Source organism: Rhyacophila brunnea, unplaced genomic scaffold, assembly GCF_057557595.1.
Source record: "Rhyacophila brunnea isolate RB1 unplaced genomic scaffold, BYU_Rbru_1.0 scaffold_11, whole genome shotgun sequence".
Taxonomy (NCBI): domain Eukaryota; kingdom Metazoa; phylum Arthropoda; class Insecta; order Trichoptera; family Rhyacophilidae; genus Rhyacophila; species Rhyacophila brunnea.
The window spans coordinates 43497346-43524865 of NW_028232763.1; the positions used below are offsets into that span (position 1 = coordinate 43497346).

At 28.9% G+C, this 27520-nt stretch overlaps 1 protein-coding gene across 2 annotated transcripts in view; it reads right to left on the reverse strand.

Annotated features, from left to right (window-relative positions):
• LOC147078745 (uncharacterized) overlaps positions 1–27520 on the reverse strand; it is a 146615-nt gene that overhangs the window by 12026 nt on the left and 107069 nt on the right. The window contains exons 4-6 of one of the 2 annotated variants that reach the window (XM_085960423.1): positions 19413–19548; positions 7618–7751; positions 3169–3435 (exon numbers count right to left, since the gene is read on the reverse strand). In XM_085960423.1, coding sequence (XP_085816549.1) covers positions 3169–3435; positions 7618–7751; positions 19413–19548 — 537 coding nt within the window. The remainder of the gene's footprint in view (positions 1–3168; positions 3436–7617; positions 7752–19412; positions 19549–27520) is intronic. The other variant, XM_085960424.1, reaches the window with a different exon arrangement.

Here is a 27520-nt window from a genome sequence, read left to right on the forward strand (position 1 = left end):
GAAACGATCATAAATTTTGCTGTATTATAAGTAGGTACATGCTTATCTACTTGTTGGTTTAAAATTTGACTGTGGATTTTATTAATCTGCATGGTGCCTAGCTGTGGTTGTCCAGTTTTTCTGGTGTCGATTCAGGGACGTTTAGTTGGCGGCGCTGATTTTTTCTAGACCTTTATAAGGTAGATAGTCTCAAACGCATAGATTATTTATTTACATTATATTTATTAGAAAGCTTAAGCATATAAATATTTTACTTTAAGTTTGTAACTTACCTTAAACAGCATTTAATTCCGCTAAGGTAAATTTCTACATTAATAATTAATAAAATCACTTACCACCTACAAAATATTTCTTCTTTACTTAATAATATTATAATAAAAATATAGGTCCTTATAATCAAACCATAAAATAACTAATTATTTAGAATATTACTGCTTTATTTGGACAATACAAAAATATTAATTTCCCATACAACAAAATTACTAGATACTCAAAGAGTATCAAGTAAAACCCATCAACCAATTGATTATTTTTTTAATCTGATATATTTATAAGATATGATTTTACAATGATCGTTTTAGTTAAGTAGGATTTGCGTAAAAAATATAAAATGTTATCACTTATGAGATGAATGATCAATGGAATATGAAGTGATAAAGAAGATGTCAAATGTAATGAGACAGTATATAATATTATGTCTTATGGCTAAATTACACGAAGTCTTGCCGACTAGCAGATTCACGCCGACCGTTATGGAAAATCATCAATCTTGTTGAATCACTATTACACACATCGATTCAGGTAACAAGTGGATGCAACGTATCTATATGTGGATGTTTGAATTAGTTTATTACTAATATGTTAAATTGAACAAACGATATTTTCTATTCAAGTTCATGGTTAATTAAAGAGAATGGGAAAACTGGGGGCCAGGACAATTAGGTGCCGCACTGTCGAATGAAATACATAGACGTTTGTTACGATTTTATACATAAAGTATATGAATAATTTTATCAGTTTCTGTCTGCTGCTTAGTAGTTTTAATTCATTTTGCTCTTAACATATTTTTTTTATTGCGGATTAAGATTTATCATGCCTAAGGCTTTATATAAAAAAAATAAAAGAACTCTCTTTTTGTTGAAACTTAAACATTATGTACAATTAAATCATTATTTACGTATGCATATTTTAATTCTCACTAAGTATTAAATAATAAAACAATAAACTAAATATAAATAATAATATTATAAAATATATGTTTTAAAAGTAGGCATCTATAATTCGCTAATGTCTATTTAATTTTGAATTTTATTCGATTGCGTGACGCCCAGTTATCCCGGCGCCGAATCGTCCTATACCCAAAATAAACGTTTATTTTCACATGTATTTGTTTAAACAAGTGAAAAATTACTCTTGTATGCTTAATACTTAAAGTATATTAAATATTCATACTATGAAAAAACTATATTTGAAAAAAAGGGTGTATCATGAAATCTTTTGATTACGAAATTGAATGAGATTAAAGCGTATAAATACTATGCGCCAGTTCAAAACAATGTGATACGTACCGTTTATTATCAGTAAAGTTATCACTCTAATACTTAAATTGCCACATTGTTAATGTTATCAACATTAAAATAACAATTTTTAACTGGTATTTATAAACTTGTAATATACGTGTGATTTACACCATTATTACTAACGCTCTCTGACTGGAGAAAGGCTCAGGTATTGTGAAGCCAAATGTAAACATGGCAATGGGCAATGATAACATCTTTGTAGGATTTTTTTTATCTAGAATTATCAAGTCGGCTCTAGTATTAATAAAATAATTTATATTTTATATTATGTCCAAGTCGATTTAAATGACATTTTTATGATGAAATTCCTCGAGGCAGACGGTCGGCGGGTATCGCGTCGTTTCGTGTAATTTAATCATTTTGAATATTACGTTATTTGCTATTTTGTATCTATCACTAGACAGTTTTTTCTACTTAGTTATTTTTTTCATTATTCGTGCTCTATGATTTTAGTAATCACACGGTGACTGCAGCTCATCTGCCTATGAAATTGAAATTATGGCAACATAAATAATAGTGTTTTTTTCCGTGTTCCACGTGTGCTTGTGAGTGTCCGATTTAGTCACCAGTGTTTTCAGGTAAGTAATGTAGCTTGGACTGATACACTGAGAGAAAAGACTTATTTTATTCAGATTAATTATATATATTAATTATACACGTGATAAAACTCAAATACCGTCTAAATATACGGCATTATAATATTTTCATTAGTAAAATAGTATGTAAGTGTCAATATACGTATTAATTAATTATTCATTGAGAAAAAATAATGAATTTAAAAATATGTAATAATATATTCTACAGTTTCAATTTCTACTAAGCGAATATATAAAATGCATATATTTTTAACAACTTATATCACAATACTGTAGTATAATTATTTTGTTTTTCTGCTAAGAAAGAAATTAAACTTGTTTAAAAATAATATTGATGAATTTATATTTAAGTCACAAGTTACAGCATTTTTTGCTGATACTCAAAGTTTATAATCATATTATATAAATCACATATAGCTATTTATTCTTGTTATACTTATGTTGCATTAATACATTTCTCTATTCACTAATATTTTAAGAAATAATACAAATGTTTTAAATATTTGTTACGTTAGAAAATATGAAAAATTTTTATTTAAATTATTTATATTTTAAATTATTTAAAAAACTTAGAAATATTATAAATCAATTAGTTAATTAATTAATGACGTATACTTAATCTTTTTATGAATACGAGCGATTGCTTGAAGGTACCTAATTTACGTTTTTTTTTATAAAAATGTTCATATAATAAAAGAATGCCACATTATCAAATGTTGTGAATTATCCATTGAATTATTTTTTTAAAATTAGTATATGTGGTAAATACTAAGTTTAGTAAAAAGCACAGTTTATTATCTGGACAATATGTTTCGCCAAAGATTTAATGTAATGTTAATACTATTGCAAGAACTCTTCTCTCAGCGTAAAAGCAGTCCAAGCAGTGGCGCTGCGAGGTACACGCTTGATGACGGTATCAGTGCAACGATGACCGGCTAGTGTGTCCATGCTTGATGATATCATGCAGAACCATCATCTTTTCCTCGCCAAACCTGTAGCGTTTGCCTCGGCGAGTGCCTGTGATAGTGATCGAGAGCACCATATACGTCTCTTGCCGAGCAGCCTTTAGGCTTTGTGCCGTTGCTGTGGTTTCCATTGGACAAGTCAGGGGATGGAGGATTGCCTACGTCGTTGTTACTGCCGGAGATGCCCTGAGGACGCTGGGTGGAGTGGATTCTGCTTCTCGCCGACCGGTGGCGCTTTCTGCTGCGGTAGAGTGGCGCGAGTCTGGTGTACGTCCTCGACATGGCGGGGTCCACCTGTTTTTCATCGGTTAGGATACATTTCATATGATATTAAAATTAAATAATTCAAATTAGCATTTAATAAATAACTCCTACAATAAAAATATGAGTGTGATAAAACAATAAATAATACATTATTGGTCATATTTAATGTATAATAAAATATTAATTATTTTAGAGGCACTGTGTAAAATTATTAACTGAAATATAAACTGGATAGAAATGTGTATTAGTAATGCATGTATAAATTATATGAAATGTAGTTAAAGTTAAATAATATAAAATATGTATACAATAAACATCAGAAATTGAGTTTTTAATAAAGCTTTATCAAGATATCAAAGCGTTATATAAATTTAATGATATATTTGAGGTACTTAGATAGTTGTATACTGCCTACGTCAATGAATGAGGTTAAGAATCGTTTTTATACCTTTCTGTAAAAACGAAGCTTAAGCCTTAATATATAATGCATGGAATGGGTATGTGTTTGCTAAATTTATTATATGGAATACAAAAATGTAATATAATGTAAATGTATGCAAAATGGAGCAAAAAGCACTTTGGCGATTGTAATAAACATTTTAATATTTGTCTAAATGTACATATTATTATGTATGTTATAAATAAAATTTTAACATTATGGAGAATAATAATTTAGGATTTTATGAGATATATAATAAAACTTGTATATTTTTAGTTGATGCAAAAACATAATAAGGCTACAATAAATAGGTTCTGTTGACACTGAATTTGTGACTCAGGTTTTGATTTTAGAATAAAAAACGGAAACGAACGTGTTACAGATTACAAAAGTTGATATCAATGAAGCGTTTCAACTATTGTCTACTAGAATACTATTCCGAAATAATATTGCAAATCGTAGAATAAATTATATTTAATATATATATATAATGTTTGAGACTTTCAAGGTTGATAACTATTGTAATAGATTTTTCCATTACCATGAGATGAAGGTAACGAAACCGAAACGTCGAGGAAAGAAAGAGGAAGACTACGCGATTGAAACCTAAAAATCTTATGGAATTTTGTTTGTTAAGTGTTTATTTATTTATTTGTAGAACCTAATAATATAATCTTGTGATTCGTATATGTGTTGTTTATTTACTAAAAGTTAGTAAACAAAACAATTTATACGTATGATACAAAAACAAAAGCTCTATTAAAAATCAATGAAGCCAGGCAGGCATTCACTCTGTTAGTTGAGCTTATAAATAGCCTTATAAAAGTATATCATTTGATTGTAGGCTAAAAAAAGTCTTGATACAAAATTGCCTCAAGAATTTAGCGTATCTATTTAAATAGTTTGCTCACGAACTTTGAGTTTTCTTTGAAAGCAACTTGGGTGATTAGAGAAAGTTCCATAGCCGCGACTTTTACAGACGTTTGAATGAACATGAACACCAAATACAGCTCATTTTAGCGACGACTTTGTACGAAAGTGTTTGCTTATCTTATTCAAAAATTAGAATAATGTCCACCATTACTTCATTTTTATAATCTTTGACTAAAATACTTTCCAAGCTTTTTTACGATATAAACTTTCACTTGAATTTGATCAAATTTATTTTGTCAATTTTTATCCGACCTTCGAACAGTTTAAGACATACCTTTTCCGCTGACTGCACTTTTTTCAAAAACCTACATTTTTTATTTCGACGCATAAAATTTCTCATTAATAGCCACTACGTAGTCATATAAATGTCAATATATATGTTACGCCTAATGTGAGAAATTGACTATTACATGAAATGGGCTAAATTTTGGCTAATTCATATAATAGTCAATCCAGTTGGCTTATTCATGAATTAGGTAAATTTTCTGCCAAGTACGTGAATTCGCCAGGGTATGGAATTCTTAAACTGTCAACATGACAGTAGAAAAAGTTAATTTAATACGGATGGTTTTATTAGTAATTGGACATAATATAATATTATTATTATTAGGTTAGGTTAGGTTTTGTAATTCTGAATTATTCAACTAAATGTCCATTTTGAGGTTAGCTAACAAGTGTCAACAAACTATCACAAACATACAATCGACCATTTCACGATTGATACCCAAGCACGAATCAAATCGCGAAAATACCTTTTAATAAAATTCTTGCGTTATCATATTATAGTTCTAGTTTTTTTTTGCGCATAGTAAATGTATATGAACGTCATTGTAGTTATTGATTGGTATATTTTTATATTATAATCAATGACATTTGACATATTTGGTTAGTTTGATTAGTTGCAAAAAACACCACCGGAGCGCTATCTATTTTGACCATATAAAATATACGTACATTTTGACCAATGCATGAGCATTTGACACATTTAGTTTAGTTGCAAAAAATACCACCGTAGCGCTACTATCTAATTTGTCCAATGCATGAACTAGGCAGAAAAATTACTGCCGAATTCACGTACTAGCCAGATATTTTGTCTATTTCATGAATAAGGCAACGGGCTTGCATTTTTCATGATTTAGGCAAAATTTAGCCCATTTCATGTAATAGTCAATTTCGCACTTTCGGTGTAACATATAATATATTTCTTTAATTTTATCATCAAAAATTAGATTGGTTAATATTATAATTAGTACATAATCAAAGTTATTAATAATAGCTTGGACAAATAAAAGGTGGAGTTAAGCATTGTAAGAAACTTATCCTAGCCATCTCCTTCCTCCGCACACTTTGAGAAGCTATGACTTATATTTAATGTTATCATATCAATTAATATAACCTTCAAAGAAAGCTTATTTTCAAAGAAAAGAGAATACTTACAATTAAAAACTGAATCACACTAATTAACATACAATATTCCAAAAATAGTTGTTGTAATTAAACCTTCGAGTAATTATTAAAATATAATACTATATCGAGCATAGAGCATTCTAACCGAGAAATTGTTAAGTATTCTAGTGCATCATTTTTACAAATAAAAAACTGTAAAAAATATATAATTTGTGTTGTGTAAATAATATGTAAAAACTATTTTATAAAGGTGAAAAGCCGATGGGATTAATTACAATGTTACTATGTATATTATTATGTAGTGAGATTTATATTCACTTATAATGATCTGAAAATTGGAAAACATCCTAAGTAAGGCAGTGATCAGTTGATATTATGAACTGAACTTTTCCATTTATTAAAAGGAGGCAGCGCAAGGTAGCGTATTATTTTCTATTCCAATGCAAGGCCTGTTTTGATCTATGTTATTATTTATCTATGATTAATATATCATAGAGAAATAAACATAATAAATCTAACGATATAGCTATATTGTTTGTAATAGTTTGGTAATGATGATGTATAAAGACAATTTTTTTCTGGAGTTGTGTTGTAATAGTATGGTTCAACTATTTATAATATTATAATATAGTAGAAAGATAAATTTAACAAATAATATATGTTTTCTTGTTAAAAACTTCTTAATTGTGTACTTACAAAAAAAATTGATATAGATACTAATATGGTACGTATATTATGATAATATTATTATACATAATGTATATTTTTAAATTTAAAAAATATATTGGTGTACTGGCACAATCGCCTGGTGGGATGATAGTAAGGCATGGTAGTACATTGAAAATGGACTAGACTGGAATATGGTCATAAATCAACGCTGGGCAAAATGTTACAACTCTCTCCCGTGTCAATAGATAAGGCCATGCTGGGACAATGACGTCACGCGGCTAGCCGAATCAAATGAAAAAATAGCTTCTACACATGCGCCAATGTTACATTTTATGTCAAGTGAAATTTGTTTACCCATAACAATTAGGTTTTTTTTATTAAAAATGGCCTACCGATACTATGTGGATGACAACAAAATATATCGACAAATTCGACGTGGTGTTGAAGTCGAGACGATTTTCAATGTGCGACCGAGCTTAGAGTTTTAGCTGCGCTACTAAGCTGCTTTCACTGTTTATTCCAATACATAAAATTTTTTGTGTGAAACATGCTTATGGATAGATAATATGTTATTAGTGCTGCAGTGGCGTTCGGTAGTTTGTTCGCGTACACATAAAACGAATACGCCACGTTCGTTTTTAACAATTGACAGTGACGGCGAAGTTACGATGCGCATTTTAAAAATAGAAACCTCGTCCAGCTTATGGCCTAATTTTATTATAAATATATATTATTAATAAAACAATGCTGGTAAAATATATTACCTTCACTCCATCAATAAACCAAGTAATGTGGGGAGTAGGATGCGCTGGACTGGTGGTGCAATTAGCTTCCACCAACTCACCAGCTGTGTATAGAGGAGCACCAAATGTTATCTTTGGTGGATGTCTTTGGGGTTCTGTAAAATAAAAATACAGTTATATTTAATAAAGTGAGTAGGTAGTTATAACCTTTTTCACTTCTTTTACCAACAAAAAATAAATAAAACACACCCTTAACATCGTTTAAAAAAATAATTTGCTTAATATATATTTATATACGTCATGATGTACTACATGGGTTACTGCCAAAAGTTAGTTAGTAGATAATTTGGGTATTTTGAATTAACAACGGATTATGTATCTATATATTATAAGTTTGTATGCTAGAAAAAAGACTTCAAGATCATCCGATATATTATAGAACATGCATAATATAAAGCACAACGAAAAAGAGATTTTAGAGTGCATGTCAAACTTCAAATTACAATTACTTCATAATATGATTTCGAGACTTACCAACTTTTGGCAGTAACCTAAATGTATAAGTCACTATAAATCGAAATAAGGCCAAAGTGCCACAATATTATTGTCTTGGTTAACACATTCACTACTAACCAGATAATTTGTAATATGGGTAGATTTTCATTCATCAATATAACAAAGTTTTAGATAAGGATGGAAAAAAATAATAACGTAGGCATTTAAATTAGAAAATGAATTTGATTAAATTTTAAAGATTTTTTTTTATAAATTATGTAGGTACCTACATTATTTTATTTTGTAGTAAAAAAAAATTGTTTTAAAATAACACGGTTTCTATGTAAGAAGGTATTATTATTTAATACTTGCACGGCAAGGGAGAGTGATCATCGGTCGCATTCAATAAATCTTGTTAACTTTATTCTTAAATTCTATAAACCGCGTTGACAAGTCGTTGATTTTCGTAGTCCTAATAACGCTGTTACAACTGAAATAGCTATCGAATTAAATTAAATAATAATTGTACCTAATTTAAATTTTCATTTTGTGAAATGGAAAATATTGTTCATAATATTATACCAGTGTTCAAAATCTGGACTAGGCTTAACACTCATTCTTACTCATTCTCCATTTGGCTTCCTCTTAGGTATTCTTACATACTGTAGTTTAAAGACTAGCCGATATTTATATTTGGCCACGTATTTTTTCCGACGTATACGCGGTCAAAATGAAAATTTTGCCATTCTTGGTAGTATTCATCTGTGTGCCCCCGATAACTATCTTAGAAATCGGGAGCATCAGTTGTTGGTTTTCCCAAGGTGCAGAATTAACCTGCCATTGGTAATACCAATTATGTTCAACCAAATCACTTCGGATATTGACATATTATTCTACATACGTGAGGATGAGTATAAATTTTAAAAATATGGTCTACTTAGCTCATTCTGTGTTCTTTCTTGTATCAAATTTATAATTTTCGATCAACACTTTCTACTGTTTAATAACTTAATACTGATCTATTTCTTTTTTTATATACATGTACTGTTATAATATTTTTTCTTCTATCTTTGTTTTTAAATGTCAAGTTGTGAACGTCTTAAATTAATATTTTGTAATGTTCATTATATGTTAAATGAATAAAATTTGATTTGATTTATCACGGAGATTCATTGGTGATTGTGCATAGTGCCTGAAGATGCCGAGAGGTAAAGCCTATTTAGCAAAAAAATACTAAAATGAAATACCTAGTACGAAACTGATTAAAATTATAATTTGAATTAAATTTTCATCAAGTACCCTCCAGTCGATAGTATTAATTGTTTAAAAGAAGAAATAATGATGCATCTCAAAATATATTTATTCAAAAATAATCAATATTATTGATTTTTTTCTCATGACGTTTTTCAATCAATTTCACTGAAAATATTTTTTTTTTCAACTTGGAAACATCATTTTCTACTACAAGGTGCGTGTGAAATACGAGTCACGCATGAACAATAATAATTGTACTTCCAAATCACTTTTGGATGGTCCTACGTCACTGCTGTAGTGCGTTATATTTCGTTCAAAAACGCGATCATTGATTTACAGAGCCACTTACACGAAAAAAAAAAATTATATTTATTTTGACAAAAACGAAGTGTGTATTTTACTTGTATATCTGTTTTTCTTTGTTCTGTATTAATTAAAACCAATTACTAAGAATTTAATATACCTACCTTGATTCTTATAAATATAATATTGAGCTATATAAACTGAATGGAATTGTTTTTAGAATAGATTATTATTAGAATATTGTCTTTAAGTAGGTAAATGACTAGCTTTTATATTATAAGAATATTTATGGCTCTTTAAGTTTATTAACTAGTCCATAATATATTTATGTTTTATGAAGTCGTCGATAAAGTCCCAAAAAACCGTTGGCAATAGTTATTTTGTGACGAAGCTACAACTGATTATTATTTTATATGCTATGATTATAATAGTGAAAAATATAATATATTATATTATAACTGGATATTATCTATACAAAATTTTCCTTTACGCCTATTTATATTTTCCATTTCAATATAGATGAGTGCCTATTATATATCGTGGGGTTGCTGCCAAAAGTTGGTAAGTCGATAATTTAGGTAGGTATTTAGAGTTGACATTAACAACGGATTATGACGTGTCTATATATAAATATTATACTAGAAAGTAGCGTTACGCCTGGTTTTAGACGGCATGTCAAACTTCAAATTCAAATTACACCATAACATGATTTCGAGACTTAACAACTTTTAGCAGTAACCCCACGATATTGTCTTTTTATAAATAGTTGATAAATAATAGGATCAGCTATAAATGTTTTATTTTATTAGCATATTACAAGAAGGTGGTTCAGTTAAAGTCAAAACAATAAACAAATTATGCATTGTGACTATAAAAAAGCCGATTGCCAATAGTCACCCTTTTTGGAAAGCGTTTAAGAGAGTATTGTAAGAGCCATTAGTTAAAGTTTGTCGCAATTAGAAAGGATACCTATTGCATTGTGATCGATGTGAATGGGTGCTTATCTCGAGAGATGCAGATTCAATTCCTGCTGGGTGTTGTATTTTTTTTTTTAAAGATTTTTTCACAAAAGATTCACGTCGGGGTCACCACTGTAGGTATCTACTTCAGCGATGGATAGGTGATGCAGATAAAAAATGGTTGTGGTTGTTTGCAATGATGGCGAAGCGAGAGTTTATTTTCGATTACATTTGTACAGGGGTACAATCGGGACAATTATTATAATAAATACAATGATAATTCTGTGCGATGTGTTTCTACCGGAAACTTATAACCGAATTACTTTTCAATCAATTGTGATGCGCTATTTATGGACGTACTCACTATCAAAATAATATCGAAAAATTATATTTAGGAAATAACTATTATAATAAATTGAGTCAGCTATTTTAGATGAAGTTTGCGTCATCGGATATAGCTACTACGTGTAAAAACAGATATGCGGAAATTAGCATTGCAGTCAGTTATTTACTGAGTTTTCCATAATTGGACATTACGAGAAATGGATATTTAATATCGCTAATCAATATGCTGACATGGATTGAGTTGTTTATCCCCATCGTTATTTATATTTTCTCAGTGTTTTCAAAATTATGTAGGTATGTTTAAAAAAAGTAAAAAAAAATAAATTACCAACTTTAAAACCAATAGCCTCATATTGTAATTTTCTGCATACCGTGGCACTTTAATAAATCTCTTTAGGAGGCAGCTAAAATCTTAATATTACAATAAAATGAATAGCTAATGAAAAATCATACTTTTAATAATATAATAAACAAACACATAAAAAATATTAAGTCTATGTTATTTTTATACAATTGCTTATTCTGAATATTGAAAACAATAAAGATTTATATTTGTATACCGTAATAAAAACCTAAGCATCATAATATTTCCTATAGATTTAATGTACTGAAGCACTCAGAAATATTGAAAAAGGTTATATTTAAAGAATCTACAGGATATCTGAACACAGTAGACTATGCAATAACTCACGGCATTTTCACATCAATATGATCCATGGCATAAGCTCGCAACTTTTCCACCATTCCGGAATATACCGCGTATAATAAAATCGCTAAATTTATTCAACACACAGAGTAAGCACATACTGAAGAAGGCAGATCTTGAAAAACTTTTTGCCTGGTAAACATGTTCAAATAATATTTTTCTCGAAGCCCTAATAACAGTTTTTTATGAAGAGTTTTCGACAGTTTTTTTTCATATTTAAACTATGAAAATGTTTTCTTGGATCAAATAAAGTTTTTGTCTTTAAATAAAAAAAAACTTCTTACAAACTAAAACTTAATTATAAGAATGGAAGAAAAATATGATTATATTATATTTTCACCACTATTTATTAGCGGAAAGGAATAAAATTAAATAAAAATTTTAAAACATTTTTTTCAGTACTTTTTCTACATTTCAAATTATACTCTTTTGATTTCGTAATTTTCGTTGAATGTGGAAACACTCGTAAAATATATAAAAAAAAGTTTTGAGATAACTTTTTCATATATATTATTATGGTTGGGCTAATTATGGTCGCATTCATTCTTTCTTCCCACCATTCTCAAATTTTCAATTACTGTCACAAGATCAGGTGACCTCTAGTCACGGGTTATGATCGACATTGATACAAGTTGAGTTTAGTTACTTCAAGACAGCGAACGCGCCTAGACTTGTTAAAGCTAAGCCATCGTTAACTACAGAGTGATTTGGCCAAAACGTATATGTTCGGCCTACGTTGCGCTAAATCTGATACAGTTGGAGCGAACGTCGCGTCTATTATCCATATTATCTATCCTGAACTTTTCATCATCATTCATCCCAAAACAAAACTAAAACCGTAAGAGTGACATTCCAAACGGGCCGTTTACCAGCTCGTGAGTTCGTAAACACTGAACCAGCTGCAGCGTGCGCCAGTCCTCTCAACATAAAAGGTCAGTATCTGGCATCTAGCACATTGACTGCTGACTAGATAATTATTTTTTTATAACCACATTTAAATAGCATGCTAATTATATCGAATGGATACCTCATCGTTACGCGCTGGGCGCGTCTTTAGCGTCCAATGTATTAAACCTCCCCTAGATCCAGCATAAACCAGCATTTTATATTTTTGTGAATATTAAAGTAGTATTTTTTTTAACTTTTGTTACCAAAATTTTGCATCAAACTGTTGAAAATATAAAAACGATAATCATATGTTTTATAGGCACCTAATTAATTGATTATTAATATATTTATGTAACTATTATATAGTTTTTTTTTCTTTTTTAATTACTGAGAATCACTGGCATGTTGTTAAATAAAATATGACTACAATATGTTTTCTTTGCAAAAATAATGTTGCAATTTCGGTGGGTACTAAATTGAAAAGCCAAACAATTTATTTACTTATAATATCTCGTATACTTAATATTTATACTATACTCTATAATATTATAATATAAAAAAAATCAATAATATATAACGTTTTTCTGTCCCTCTCAAAAAACTTTTACCTCGACTTTTTTCTATTCTATACGTGTATGATTCCGATGACAATACATTCAACACAAATTTACATAAGTTTTGTACTCCAAAAGTGGGGCTTACATACAACGTTATTGAAAAAAAAACTTTTTTGCTAATGATCCGGTCGATGTGATACCTTAATTATTAATAAATGTAAACAGGTAATAAAACTCCAACTTGTATAGCATATATTGTAAGTAATACTATTCAATATCAGACGACTCATGTATAATATAAAACAGTATTTATTTGACTATGAAAAGTATTTTTTCAAAAGAAATACACCCTTATACTTTAATAAAACGAAAATAAGAATTAATGATAATATTATTTATTTTTGGTAACATTCAAAGCAACGAAAATTACAGTACAATATACGATATACCATTGATATATGCTTTTGAGCACCATATTTGATATGATATAATATTATTAGAATATTACCTATGGCTATGGATATTAACCAATATGTTAATAAAATAATTACACTGATAAAAAATACTACTACAGTTTAGGGATACTTAATCTCTCAAGGCTTCTCTCAGAGAAGACGAACATAATGCTTTACATAATATTTATCATGCCTAAAAATATTGATTTAAGTGTCAGTAAAATATGAGAGGACCCAAAATATTTTTTTAAAAGATTTTCTGGACGAAGATTGCACGTGGTAAGCAACAGCAATATTCATGATACAGTGATACCAACGATTTCTCCACCCATTGCTAGGGAAAAGTGTAGAGGTTTTGTTCAACCCTGCAACTGAGATGTTATTGTCTATAGTCATTTATGGAGTATAGACAATGACGCAACGGAAATGACACAGTTGTCACTGAGCTCTCCTAAAATGTAGTCGACCTGAGCATCTCGTCGTTTCCTTTCAATATCTATATTCCAAAAATATCATGTTACGCCTTTACTCAAAACCTAAATATTTTTTGTAGTGCCATGTAAACACAACAATACATTATTGCCGTAATATTAATCATGAAAATACCATAAATAATATTGTCCATCACTTGTCACACTCACACGACGCAACCATCTGAACTTATACCTACATAAAATCGGGGGTAAGATTCAATCATCGAACACCTTCGCATAAAAGCACACTAATAAGAAGAAGTAATCAATTTTATCTCACATTATGAAAAAGGCTATTACTTTGGGCAATCTATGAATACACTCAAATATATACAAGGCTCGACTTTAATAAAATATAATTAAAAAACAAATTAACTGCTAAACAGATAATTACTACTTAATTACCACATTTAAATATCATGCTAATTATATCTAATGGCCAACCAATGGTTACGCGCCTAACGCGTCTTTAGCACTGAAAGATTTTTAAGGGCCGAAAGTAAATTATAAACTAATATGACGCATTACCTCTATGCTACGCGGTGACATACTATTTTCTGATGAGTGGGTATTAAAAGTGGCTAATAGTTAAAATTTGTCGCAATTAGTATGTCACCCGGGAGATGCAGAGTTCGATTCCTTTCCGGGGTGGCTTACTTTTTTTAAAAAAGATTTTTTCTATTCTTTATAATATATTTTCTCAGAAAGTGTTTTTCAAAATTATGTATGTTCAATAATTAGAATGGTACATTCTTAAATCTTGTGAATTATTCGTTGAATAAAAGAAATATTTAATATGATTAAATTGCGAGAAAAAGACGCTAATGTGAATCTTCGGCATCCCGTGTCACCATCGTATACAATTTGTATATATTTTGTAGTATTATTACAGAATGCCAAAATCACATCGGCTCGGATAATGTAGGTCCAACAACGTTTGTTCACTTTCAAGATTATGAGAGACTGCATGGTCCGATTCCTTATTGCTTCGTTACTGCTAAAATTATACCACCGCATACTCAGTATCCACCGCAAAAATATGTTGCCTAATCTCAGTATACGATTGCTCTGAGCCTTTGTAAGTAGCCAAAACTAGCTACAGTAAAACAGCATCATTAGAATGCAAGCATTAAATAAGCGGCGTTTGGTTTTAACTGAGTAGGTACAGAGTTTTGAATGCCAAGTTGAATGTTGTTCCAGCCATTACCATTTGGATAGAGAGTTGTACCTATTTGCAAAGTAAACTTTAAATAATTAAAGCAAAGCAAAAAAATGTAGTTAAACAAAGTTAAATGTAAACCTGCTGACACATTTTATAGAGATCTCCAAAAACGACACGGGGTTGGAGTACTGATGATAAAAATTTGTTTAAGTATTTTATTTTCCAAGAAAATGACTATGGACCAGCTTTCGATAATTTTACGAAAATATGAACTATATATTATACTATATTATTAAATGTATATATTATATTTTATAAAAATAAGTGTGTTAGATTTTTATTATATGACATATTATTATCTAGCTCAGAGAGTCAAATTAATATTTCTACGAGACGGGGCTATAATTTTGAGGATTTTATGGATCAAAACGGCACTCCGGTGGTTTCGGTCCATTTCTAGTCTTCTATGGACATATATTACAGAGTTATCTTAAAAAAATTTCTGAAGATTTGTTATGAGTTTTTATTTAAATGTCTTGTGTTAACGTCAGAGATATATATTAAAATATTTTGTGGTAAATGAACCCGTCAAAAATCTAACCTGTGGAAAGCTGACGGTGAAATACTTTTATCAATTTGTTATTTAACTGAAGTATAGTGCTTTATCTGCAAAACCTCTTCATACTATACTATTCATCAAAAATAATTGGTTTTTGGCCATTTACTCAGTATTTATTCAACAGACAAAACAAAGGCAAGTAGAGATGGAACCTCATTGAATGGTAAACATTCATTTAAAACTTTGGCAAAATTGTTTACTTAGTAAATTAAATTCTAGCAGTTGCGTAGGTATGGGTAAGGGGTTCTTTTATGCTCATAACGATGTCATTTTTACAATTGTTTATTCATATAATCTAGTATAGAAACACAAACAATATAACATTTAGGTAGGCGTATATTAAGGTTATAAAAACTTAAAAGCGATACCAGTATTACAACAAACGAATCTTATAAAATACAATTTAAACTTTCATAATATATACTATGTTGTATTAAATTAATAACACAAAAGTATAATTTTACCTTTTTTTGGGCAATAATCTACAGAGTGACTCAATGTAAACAGTATCGCGCGAGAGTGATAGTACAACACTGAGTGAGTGCGGGATCAAAGAGCAAAGCACATCTGCCATGTCAACAGTAAAGCTCAGTACCTAAACCCCCCCCCCCTAGCATCCGAATCATTTTGACATTATTACAGTCCACTGAAAAGCGTAGTCGCATTTTTAAATCTTCTGATTTATTCCTTGAATGAAAAAAAATAGTTTAAAAAATTATTAGCAAGTGCAAGTACGTAAAAGTAAGCAAAAAAAATGGAATGATTCCCTGATAATGGTTATGAATAATTATCGTAATTCAATACACTCTTATTAAAAATAAAAAAGCTCATTTAAAAAAAATACGTAATTTAGAAAGTAAAGATAGCATGCTAATTATATCGAATGGCCACCTTAATCGTTACGCACTGGGCGCGTCGTTAGCGTCCAATGTATTAAGAGAGTATTGGAAAAACCATTAGTTTACTTAGTCGAAATTAGATAATACACCTATAGCTTAATAGTCAGAGCACATAGGTACGAATCCCGAGGAATGCAAGTTTAAATCCTGTTGGATGTTTTCTTTTTTTTCAAAAAGAGTTTTATAGTCGTTTTCAAATAATTATCTATGTTTATAATTATTGATAATAATTAGAAAATACCAAAAACTAAATAGGTACCTTTTCCTTAAAATTAATGAAATAAATCATGTTTAATGCCAGTCATAAACTACAAAAATTGGCATATGATCAATATAAACGACTTTAAAATCAACCTTCGACTCATTTCTATTTCACTAAACTTGGTTGCCAAAGATACAAAAAAATCCTTCACATTCGACCTTCATAGGACACGTGGGCAGATAAGACGATGTATCAATAATATTTAACCTTCTGTATGTTAATATAATCTGATCTTTTTATATACTGAATCCACGTCATCCAAAATTTATCCTAATAATAATATATTTTCAAATATTTTACCGCAAAAATACAAAAATTAACGACACAACAAAATAAGTGTGACATTCCATGCGTACCAAAAATTGGCGTGCCACTTTGTCATAAATTTTAACAACGCTTTGTAAATTTGCTTCGAATAAATTAATTTAAAAATAATTATTATAACATAATATGGCATAAAAAATATACGCGTATCTAATAAATTACCGTCAACATTATAATTTAGAAAAATATTGTTATTAGAATTTAATACCCGAAGAAAATATTTAATTTGGGGCAGATGTCGGTGACATAATGCTGTTGCCAACTATATAAAAATAAAAATAATAGTTTGATTATAAATTACAAGTGCAAGGATGTCGAATCTAGAATTACCCCAAATTGACGCTTAATTTTCAAACCGGCTAGGTCCACTTCGGCAAATTGTATAGAAAGGAGAAAAAACTTAATACTTTAACTATCGAGTGGAATTTCACAATTCCAAAAATACACTTGGATCTTTTTTACAAATAAGCTGCATTATGAATAAATTAAAACACCATTTTAACTTTCTTTTTATATTGGAGATATGGCGCCTGCAGTTGGCTGTTTTGTGTAAAGAACGATAACACATTAATTTTCTGTGAGCATCATAGAAAACATACTTTATAAGAAAATGTCATCAAAATCTCATTTTTGGTCAAAAGTGCAGTTAGCTGGTTTGCAGATTAAGTAGTCGAAATGCCATATTATATAAAATCATATACCTAATACATTACCTACGTTGATTTTAAATACATATTCAGTTGATAGCTATTAAACTGATCGTTGATGAGGATTTCTTACAATAAAACCTCAAATCACGATTTTATTTTAACCATAACATACAAGAAAATATTATTTTTTATTCTCTGCACAAATTTATGACAACGAAGAGATATCCTAATGCGTCCAACTGCTGTCATTTTAATACATTATTCTGAACATTTCAGAAGACGATGGTAATCTTTTCCAGCCCTCATTTTTTCTCAAATGAGAGATAATTTAAGACGGTTTCATAAAAAGTAATGGGTATTATATTGTAATTAATATTAATAAATATGAGTTTTTCACTCAAATCATATCCATATAAAGTAGCAAGTAATATTTTAAGTAAAAACTTATAATATATTATAAACAATACTTCGAATTATTTATAATAGGTATATTATTCATAATCAAAATTTAAAAAAAACACTCTTTAGATCATTACTTATTTGACAAAAATGATTTTTTTAATTATTATGAAATTCAAATTCAAATTTATATATATTTTACATACCGCGAACATTACAAATTACAAATTTAAGATGTTCATAACATGACATTTAACAACAAAAAAACAGTGTAAAGAAGAAATAAATATATATACAGTATCACAAGAACAGTACGAAAAGTAAAGTAAAAGGTGCAAAATATTAAATATAAAATGATCCTTATATAACTACCTACTATAAATTTGTTAAATTTAAACTGAAATTAAACAACTAAAATTTATGTTTAGTACTTATATGAATTGTATTTTTAATAGATACAATATTTCATTATGTATCGTAATAAATAGTTCGGAATACTGAAAAACCAGATGGAAAAATCCCAATAAAAATAACAATAAGTGGTGCTTTAGTGAAACCACCGGTTAATAAAAGAATAATGAATTCTTAATAATGAAAGAATTCATAGTCTTAAAGTGTACTGTAAGCGTAAAATAAAATGGACAATTAATACTGCCCAACAGCTCGATTATTACACATTGAAAATGTAATAAAAGATGAGTTTTTGCTATATAATGTTTCTACAGTTAGAAAGAAACTAGAGTTCGAAACAGAATATACCAACTATATATATAAAAATATTTAATAGCACAACAATGATGTAGTTGACCAAGTTTTTTTGTATGGATACAGACCTTTATATTTTGATATATTATTATGACATACACACTTAAAAAAATACGTTAAATATTTGTTAGAATACAAATTTTATATAATGTTATTTAAACGCGAATGTTTTTCTTTCACCTCTATTTGATTAACCGTTGCCATCTACCGTAAATTCCAAGGCGTTAACTTCATCGCAACGGCAATAAATTCACAGCAGAGTATTAAACTTGGCGACGCCTGTCTATAATAAGGTACTCACGTATAACAAGAAGCTCCTTATCCGGCGACGGCTTCGTATATATCGGCGTCTCCAGAGAAACCTCGCAGTAGTAAGTTCCGGTTGCCGAAAACTCCAGGTCTTGAAGCGTGATGGAGCTTTCGTTTGACAGGGACATCTGGCGGAGAAAATTAGGAAATTACATTCAGGCAGGAAGCGAGACATTTACATTTTTTTTATAACCATGTTTTGTATTTGGAATGTTTTTGTATCTTAGTTTTCAATGTTCTTTCGTATACAGTGTATAATAATAATATGCTTCTTTGTAATACTAATGTATACTGTATTTATTGTCCGGTTTACATATTTATACGTTATTATGATATATTATGTAGTTGAATAACATACACATAAACTTTTAATTAACTATTTTTTTTATTCAACGAATACCTAATTCACAAGATTTAAGAATGTAACATTCTAATTATTAAACGTACATATTATATAATACACACAAATACATACAAAATGCATGCAAAAAATAGTTAATCAAAAATTATTAGCAAGTTCAAGTTAGTTACAACAAAAATCTTTTATTTTGGATCAATAATAATGGTTCACTAAATTGCTGTATTTTTAACCTTCTCAATCTGATTCCTTGCGGGGTACCTTACTTTTTCAAAAAGATTTTTCTATTGGTTATATAACATATTTTCTCAGAAGTGTTTTCAAAATCATGTATGTTCAATAATTAGAATGTTACATTCTTAAATCTTGTGAATTATTCGTTGAATAAAAAAAATAGTTGGTTAAAAATTATTAGCAAGTTCAAGTAAGTTACAACAAAAAATCTTGGAGTGATCCGTGACGTCGGTTAGTTATTAAAATAATACCTACGTTAATATACAAAAGCCGATCGCCAATAGTAACTCAATTTGGAAAGCGCTTCAGATAGTATTAAGAGTCATTAGTTAAAATTTGTCGCAATTTAGTATAGCGCCTTTAGTATTGTGGTATATGTGCATGGGCGCGAAACCCAAGAGATAGAGGTTCAATTCCTGTGGGTGTCTCCCTTTTTTCAAAAGAGATTTATTCTATTTATTATAATATATTTTCTGAGAATTGTTTTCAATATTATGTATTTTCAATAATTAGAATGTTACATTCTTAAATCTTGTAAATTATTCGTTGAATAAAAAAAATAGTTAATTAAAAATAATAATGCTACAATTTTAGAATGTTGTATTATTAATTTTGATAAAAGAGATATATACCTTGATTATATATATTTATTATAGATATATAATCTATATTCTAATGAAGTGTTGAAAAACTGCGTTGGTATGGCTTGATAATAAATATTATATTAACGTGCATAGGTAAAAAGGGTTATTTATGGGTAATACCATTAATTGATAAAAAATTTTGTAATACCATATTCAGCATCCCAAAAATTGATCAGAAAGAGGTATTCCATTACGAAGTTACAACTATTTTTTGGTAGAGTAGTTAATTTAAAATATATGAATAAACCAATAAAATTCTTATTTCAAATTGCTTTCTTGTTCTTTTGCATTAGCAATTTCGATATATGAAAAGTCAAACCAATATATATAATAAAATATTTTTTTTTACCGTTATACAATATTGAGATGCTTTCTATTTCTGGTAAAATGTAAATTTGAAACCTGCGGCTATTTTCAGAGGGTCGTTTAGAGTCAACAATATTTTTTCTCAAAATCATGAGTCTGTTTAAGTCTCAAGGGATTCAAGACGTTTGTCTTCCTTTGCAAAATTTTCGGTAGTATTTCAAAAGAAAAAAGTTTATTTGATTAAAATTATGCAATTCACAGGCATGATAAAATACGTAGGTATTTTTATTGTTTCACTTAAGTTATGTATTAAGGCTTCTTTTGATAATCTTTATCTACATAGGATTGGCTATATGCACAAAATATAGCCAATTCTTGCCATAGTGTAACAACCTAGCCTTGAAATTGCGCAGATTGCGACTTCTTTTACTGCGCACAAATTAAATATATTTACTTTAATTATTATGGTTACTGTTATTATTTTTGACTGCTCTTACGTGAAGCCTGTTGCATCGTTTTCTCTTGCTCTCCATTGCTCTAACTACGTCATTATTTTCTGTTAAAACGATCAAATTTCACGCTTATGTTTATAAATCAAAAGAACACAAAAATACTATTGTTAAAACGTAAAAAAGCAAGTATAGAAAATGTTGGAAATATCAAATATTCTCATAGATAATTAATGTATTAAAATAATCACTTTAACTGAGGATAGTATTGGAAACTGCAAAATGCGAAAAATATTATTTTATGATTATTTCATTACTTGAAACAAGTCTTGGGTGGAATTCTTATTCTCTGTTATCATAAAGTAAACAAAGATTTACTTCACGTGAATTTTTATAGATTTTTAATATAGAAATATATTCATTTTTTCACTAGGTAATAAATCACAAATCCGGCAAATTTTGAGATCAGTATCCCCAGATACTACTAATCTCGAAATAGACGTATCCTTGCTATAAGCTTACGAAAAATGTATCGTTTACCCTATTGTACTCTCATTTTTTATACAATGATATTCAATCACTATAGTAGTATTGTGTATTGGACTATAAACATACTCATTCATCTATAGTTTATTTATTCATAATAATTGAATTGTAAAAATCTGGTGTGATATACCGATAGTGACTTATTCTACTTAAAAAAATAATACTTAGATGTACGGTATTTAGATAAAATATTGTAATTTCATATAAAATTTTCATTCATTGGATTATGAGAACAAAGGCACCATTAAAAGGTCAATGGCGTTAAGTTGAAAATGTCTTTCGTATTTTTAATAAAAATAGACTAATACAATTCGTCCCTTAGGATAATAAAGCCAAAACTATGCACCATTTTGAACATTAAAACAAACTGACGCGATGGTAAGAAGGTTGCGAGAAAATGGGGATGATTCGCCCACTCAATACGAACAAGGCCGGATCGGGATGATTATAAAAATTATATTAGTTTAATGTATTCAGGAATGCAAAACTTTTTTCTGTTTTAGTATTAAGAACCTTTTAAAATAGGAACTGGTGATATTTTTGAGTGGACTATATTTTAATGAGGTAGAGTTTTGTGGAGTAAAGTAGACGGAGTGATTGATTCCAGGCACTCACCATTTGATGATGGGACTCCTATACTTTACAATTATTGGTTTAATTGTTGAATGTTTGTAATTGATGTAAGTCTGGTGTCGATCGATTTGGTGCTCAGAAGAAATATGGACGGGTATAGTATGAAAATTGTGTTGGGAATCATTTCAAATTTATTTTTTTTTCCATATTTCTGAAATGAATTAATTCAATTATTCTCTTTATTCCCCTTTCTGTTCATTTGTCTCTTTCGCTCTTAATCGTGCTTTCCAATATTATAGTACATTCTTTTGATTTTTGTGCAAATTCAAAATATTTTATTTTGTCTGATTTGTTATGTTTTTCTTGTAAACAAAGACAGTCATTAAAAATATTTTTTTTTAAACTGAAATCAATAATTAATACAATCATACGATTAGCTAACTGATATTAATTTGATAGTAGTAGGTTTCGTTATAAAATTCATATATTATTATGATCGATAGTTTGACTAAATACCTAGGATATATTAGTATATATTTTTTTTTGATTATTTCTGCCATTAAATAAAATGAATTAACATATTGAAAATTTTTCCTTTTTCCAGTTAGGTAATGTGTTTATAAATTCCATTTCTTCTAACCAGAGCTTTTGATTTCTCGACTTTTTTCTATTATTTTCATTCAGGTTTTTTTTCTATTCAGAATTTATTTTTTTAACACACCCGGCATTTCCAACTTCTTAGTTTCGAATTTAACTAATTTATTTTACAATCAGATTCGCAGATTTAAGAGCTTTTCTATTCCAACAGTTTTTTGGTCAAGTCAATTAATGTCTTTTGAAAAATTCTCAAATGTTAATAATAATTATTGACGGGAAACTTTGACAAAAGCTCTAATTATTCCAATGCCGTCTTATTGTATTACTGTCATAATTTTACATTATAAAAGCTTTTTGAATGAATATGCCGGTTTCGATTATATTGCATTTTTTCATCGTTCTTTGCCATTTGCATATTGGCCATGATCTTAAATAAAATTGTTATAGGTACAACATACTATATATTAGAACATTTTTAATGTATTTATAAAATACGCCAAAATGACGTTAATAACTTGAATACTAACATAATATGCTTTTTTGGCATTAATGTTTGATCCATTGCAAGGACTCAATTGATAAGGCGAAGGATTTACAACCACATATATTAAGACGATTGAAATGTGACAACCAGTTTCCATAACACAATACGCAGTGGGCCACGTCATTGAATCTAAGGAATGCAAAATCTTTTGATTTTCCTAAAACGTTATCAATATTAATTGCACGTTGGGTTTAGATGACAATCTTTGATGCGTATTATGACACGGAAATGAATATTAAAAATAAATTATTCTTTAGTAAGTATTTAAGCTTATTCCATGTCTCTCCACATTCGAAAATAATACCTTCTTGCAACCACACGCAGAAGCTACCTGACGCATTTCAAATTATTGTTATATTACCTACTAACAATTATAATAGTTTCTCGCAAAAGTTGATATTTATAAATAATAATTAAAGCGACTTCTAGTTATGAAAAGATAATATAAATATCCTTGTTGATATTCAGATTTTTTTTTCTATTATAAATAACCATCTCCTTGCTTTTTCGTACAAGGTAGTTGTAAGTTATTTTGAACAATCACGAATTCCCAGGCTTTGAGAAAATTCCGTAAATATGTTATTGTGTCTCACCGCGAATCGAACTGACACCATGAAAGGTCAGCGCTTTACGGACTGCACCACGAGAGTCGCCTGATAATCGTTCAAGCGAATAGTCGTTACTTGCATACTATATTTGTCAGCAAAGACACAAAACTATCGAATAATACAAAATTCATAAGATAACAAAATAATATTATTTGAAGTATGGATTCAAATCATAATAAAATAGTATTATACTAGAATTGGATTAAATTAACAAGTTAAATCATCAAGTAACAGTGTTATTAATTTCCTCTTTCTTGTCAGATAAAATTATAATAACATACATTCGGAAAGAAACTAACTTTTTACATTTATATAATATTCAGAACCATAAGTCAACTTAATATAAACGTAGACAAAATATGCCAGACTGTTTATGAAGAGAATTTTATTTTTTAAATATATTTTGTATAAAAAACTACCCTTATCTTTCCTCCAACCCTGTAAGTTAAGGTAAAAAGAAAGCGTGTTTATGTCCCACTGAGGAGTAATATTGTCAACATGTTATCATGCTTTATTTGCCGTCACCAGGCATTGCTCTCTCGATAGAACTTGTGGATGGCATTTTTCTTCGAGACAATAGCTATTCGATGCGTTTGAGAGAAAAAAAGGTGAAACATGAATTTGTTTTTTTTTAGATAGAGCCATAGGTAATTTTTATAATACGTATTGTTTAAAAAATGTATTTCTTAATATTTTAAATACCACGAAATCATAATATTATAAGGCTATTGATTTCAAATAGTTACATGTAAATTGTACCCTAGCCCAGTTCACCGTGAACTGGCCATATAGAGTAACTTCAAAAAAATACGCGCAGTATTGATAGCTGTACTGAGCTATATAGTACCTGATAGTTATCAGGGACACACAGCTCAGACAGTTGTCTTAGAAATCGGGAGCATCAGTAATTGTTTGTTTTTCAAATGTGCAGAACTAACCTGCCATTGCTGATCGCAATTGGGAGGACAATAATTGCTCTTTTTAACCAAAACGCTTTAGATGTTGACATATTCCACTTACGTAAGTATGAGTATAATAGATGGGCGTTATTTTATTAATTCTAAAAAAATGTGTCCATTTAGCTCATTCTGTGTACTTCCATGTATTTACTTTATATTTTTTGTACAAATTTACTTTTTACGTATACTGCTATTCTAATAGTGCATTTATTTCTTTGTTTTTTATACCGTTTTAACTGTATTTTTTTATTTTTTAAATATCATGTTGTAAACGTCTTAAATTTATAATAAAATAAATAAATATGCATTGATTTAATAAACACGCAGCTTTTCCTTTCATTTTGATAGATATTAATTTGAGATAGAAATTAAAAGTTCCGGATATTAAGTAGTGTTTTCTTACTCCCTGTAAACTTTCATAAATAGATTTATAATAATATGACATTTTAATTGAAAATAATGATAATGTCGATTTACCGAAATATTCTATCAAAGCTTTCGAAGAAAAATATGTCTTACTTCACAATCATTACGTTTTATATAGTAGCATAATATACATGTTTGTGAGTAGCTATTTTCAAGGATGAAGCACACGAGGAGTACTTATAGTAGGAAGAAAAAATATGAGTAGATACCTTGAGAGCGCACTGATAATTATTGCAATTGCATTCATTTAACCAGTTCACAAATACACGGTCAAATATTGCACTTGTTCTGTTTACCCATTTTGTTTTTGTTTTATAAATTTAATAGAACATTTTTTTACCATTGTCGATCCTAAAAAGATCATATATTATATGCCTCTGTAGAGTGGAGGTTGTATTAACAAATCTTGTTTTACGAGAAACAGATGTAATCCACTTGCTCAACATAATATTATGTCCAACTCTCGATCCAAATACATATTGAAAATACCAACATGTATTTTTTTTGCCAGACCCGGGATTTCAATTCCGATGTTATAAGCGCCATAACATTATGCGCCATGCGTTAATTTAGATTGATAACAATATAATAGTCGTATATTATGTTATATTCATAGCTCAAGACAATCTTTCTTCAATATTGATATTTAGAAATATATTATGTTCAGTTTATATTATTTATGTTTGCCCTTTAATACATCGGTAATATTTTTTATAGAATATATCAAAGTATGATAAATACAAGAATAATACAATTATTATATGTAGAGTACATATACTAATTTATTTTAAATGATTTGCGAAGATTATTTAATTTCAAAAAACATAGCTCTTTTTAAAATTGTCTTGTAGTTTTCGAAATTTGAAAGTTACAAATATGTTTTAGGTACTCGATGAGCTTTTTGCTGTCTCGAAAGCTCTTTGTCAAGTAATTGTGCATTCGCAAACGACATGTTAAGTATTTCACTTTGACATAGATATATTGTCACACGAAATACGAGTGTTTGGTATCAATTCTTAAGAATATAATATATTATACGTTCGAAAACTGTCTACATATCTTTTTTTTAACTTTTACTAACATATTTATATATACACAAAACAACGATATTGAAAATCATGATGAATGGATCTTTGAGACATAAATCTGTTTTATAACAAGCGTTGCTAAAAAATATTTGTTCAAAAAGCTGTCACTGTAATGCAATGATACATGCTAGGCTTTATTTGTCATGTTTGACAAATAAATTACAACTCAAACTTTTATACCATATCTACTAATAATAATATGACGCATGTATATTTGACTTATTATTATCGTATTCTCGATAACATTTATAAATAATATTATTATATATGTTCATTTACCTAATACAACACATAATTTATTTATATCTGCCTCACAGAGACAGCGTTGAAAGTGAGTTATGTACAGATTTTTCACATTTTTAAAGTACAATATTTTAGAGGCAAATCACATTTTTAAAAATCGATTGCTTAATCTAAAAACCGGCAAACTCCATTTGGGAAAATTGTTCAGGAGGAGAAAAAATAATTTACTATCAAGTGGAATTTAACAATTCCATAAATAGACTTGAATTTTTTTGTTTAATATAAGCTGCACTATGAATTTATACAATATTATTTAGCTTCCCTTTTATATATCAAGAAAATTTATATAAAGAGCGGAGTTGGCAATTTAGCACCTGCAGTAAAGTTGGCTGTTTTCTGTGAAGAACGATAACGCATTTATTTATAGGTTTAGGGATTAGACGACGTGCTTTATAATAAAATTCTAACAAAATCTCATTTTTGGTCAAAAGTGCAGTTAGCTGTTTTGCAGATAAAACAGTCAAA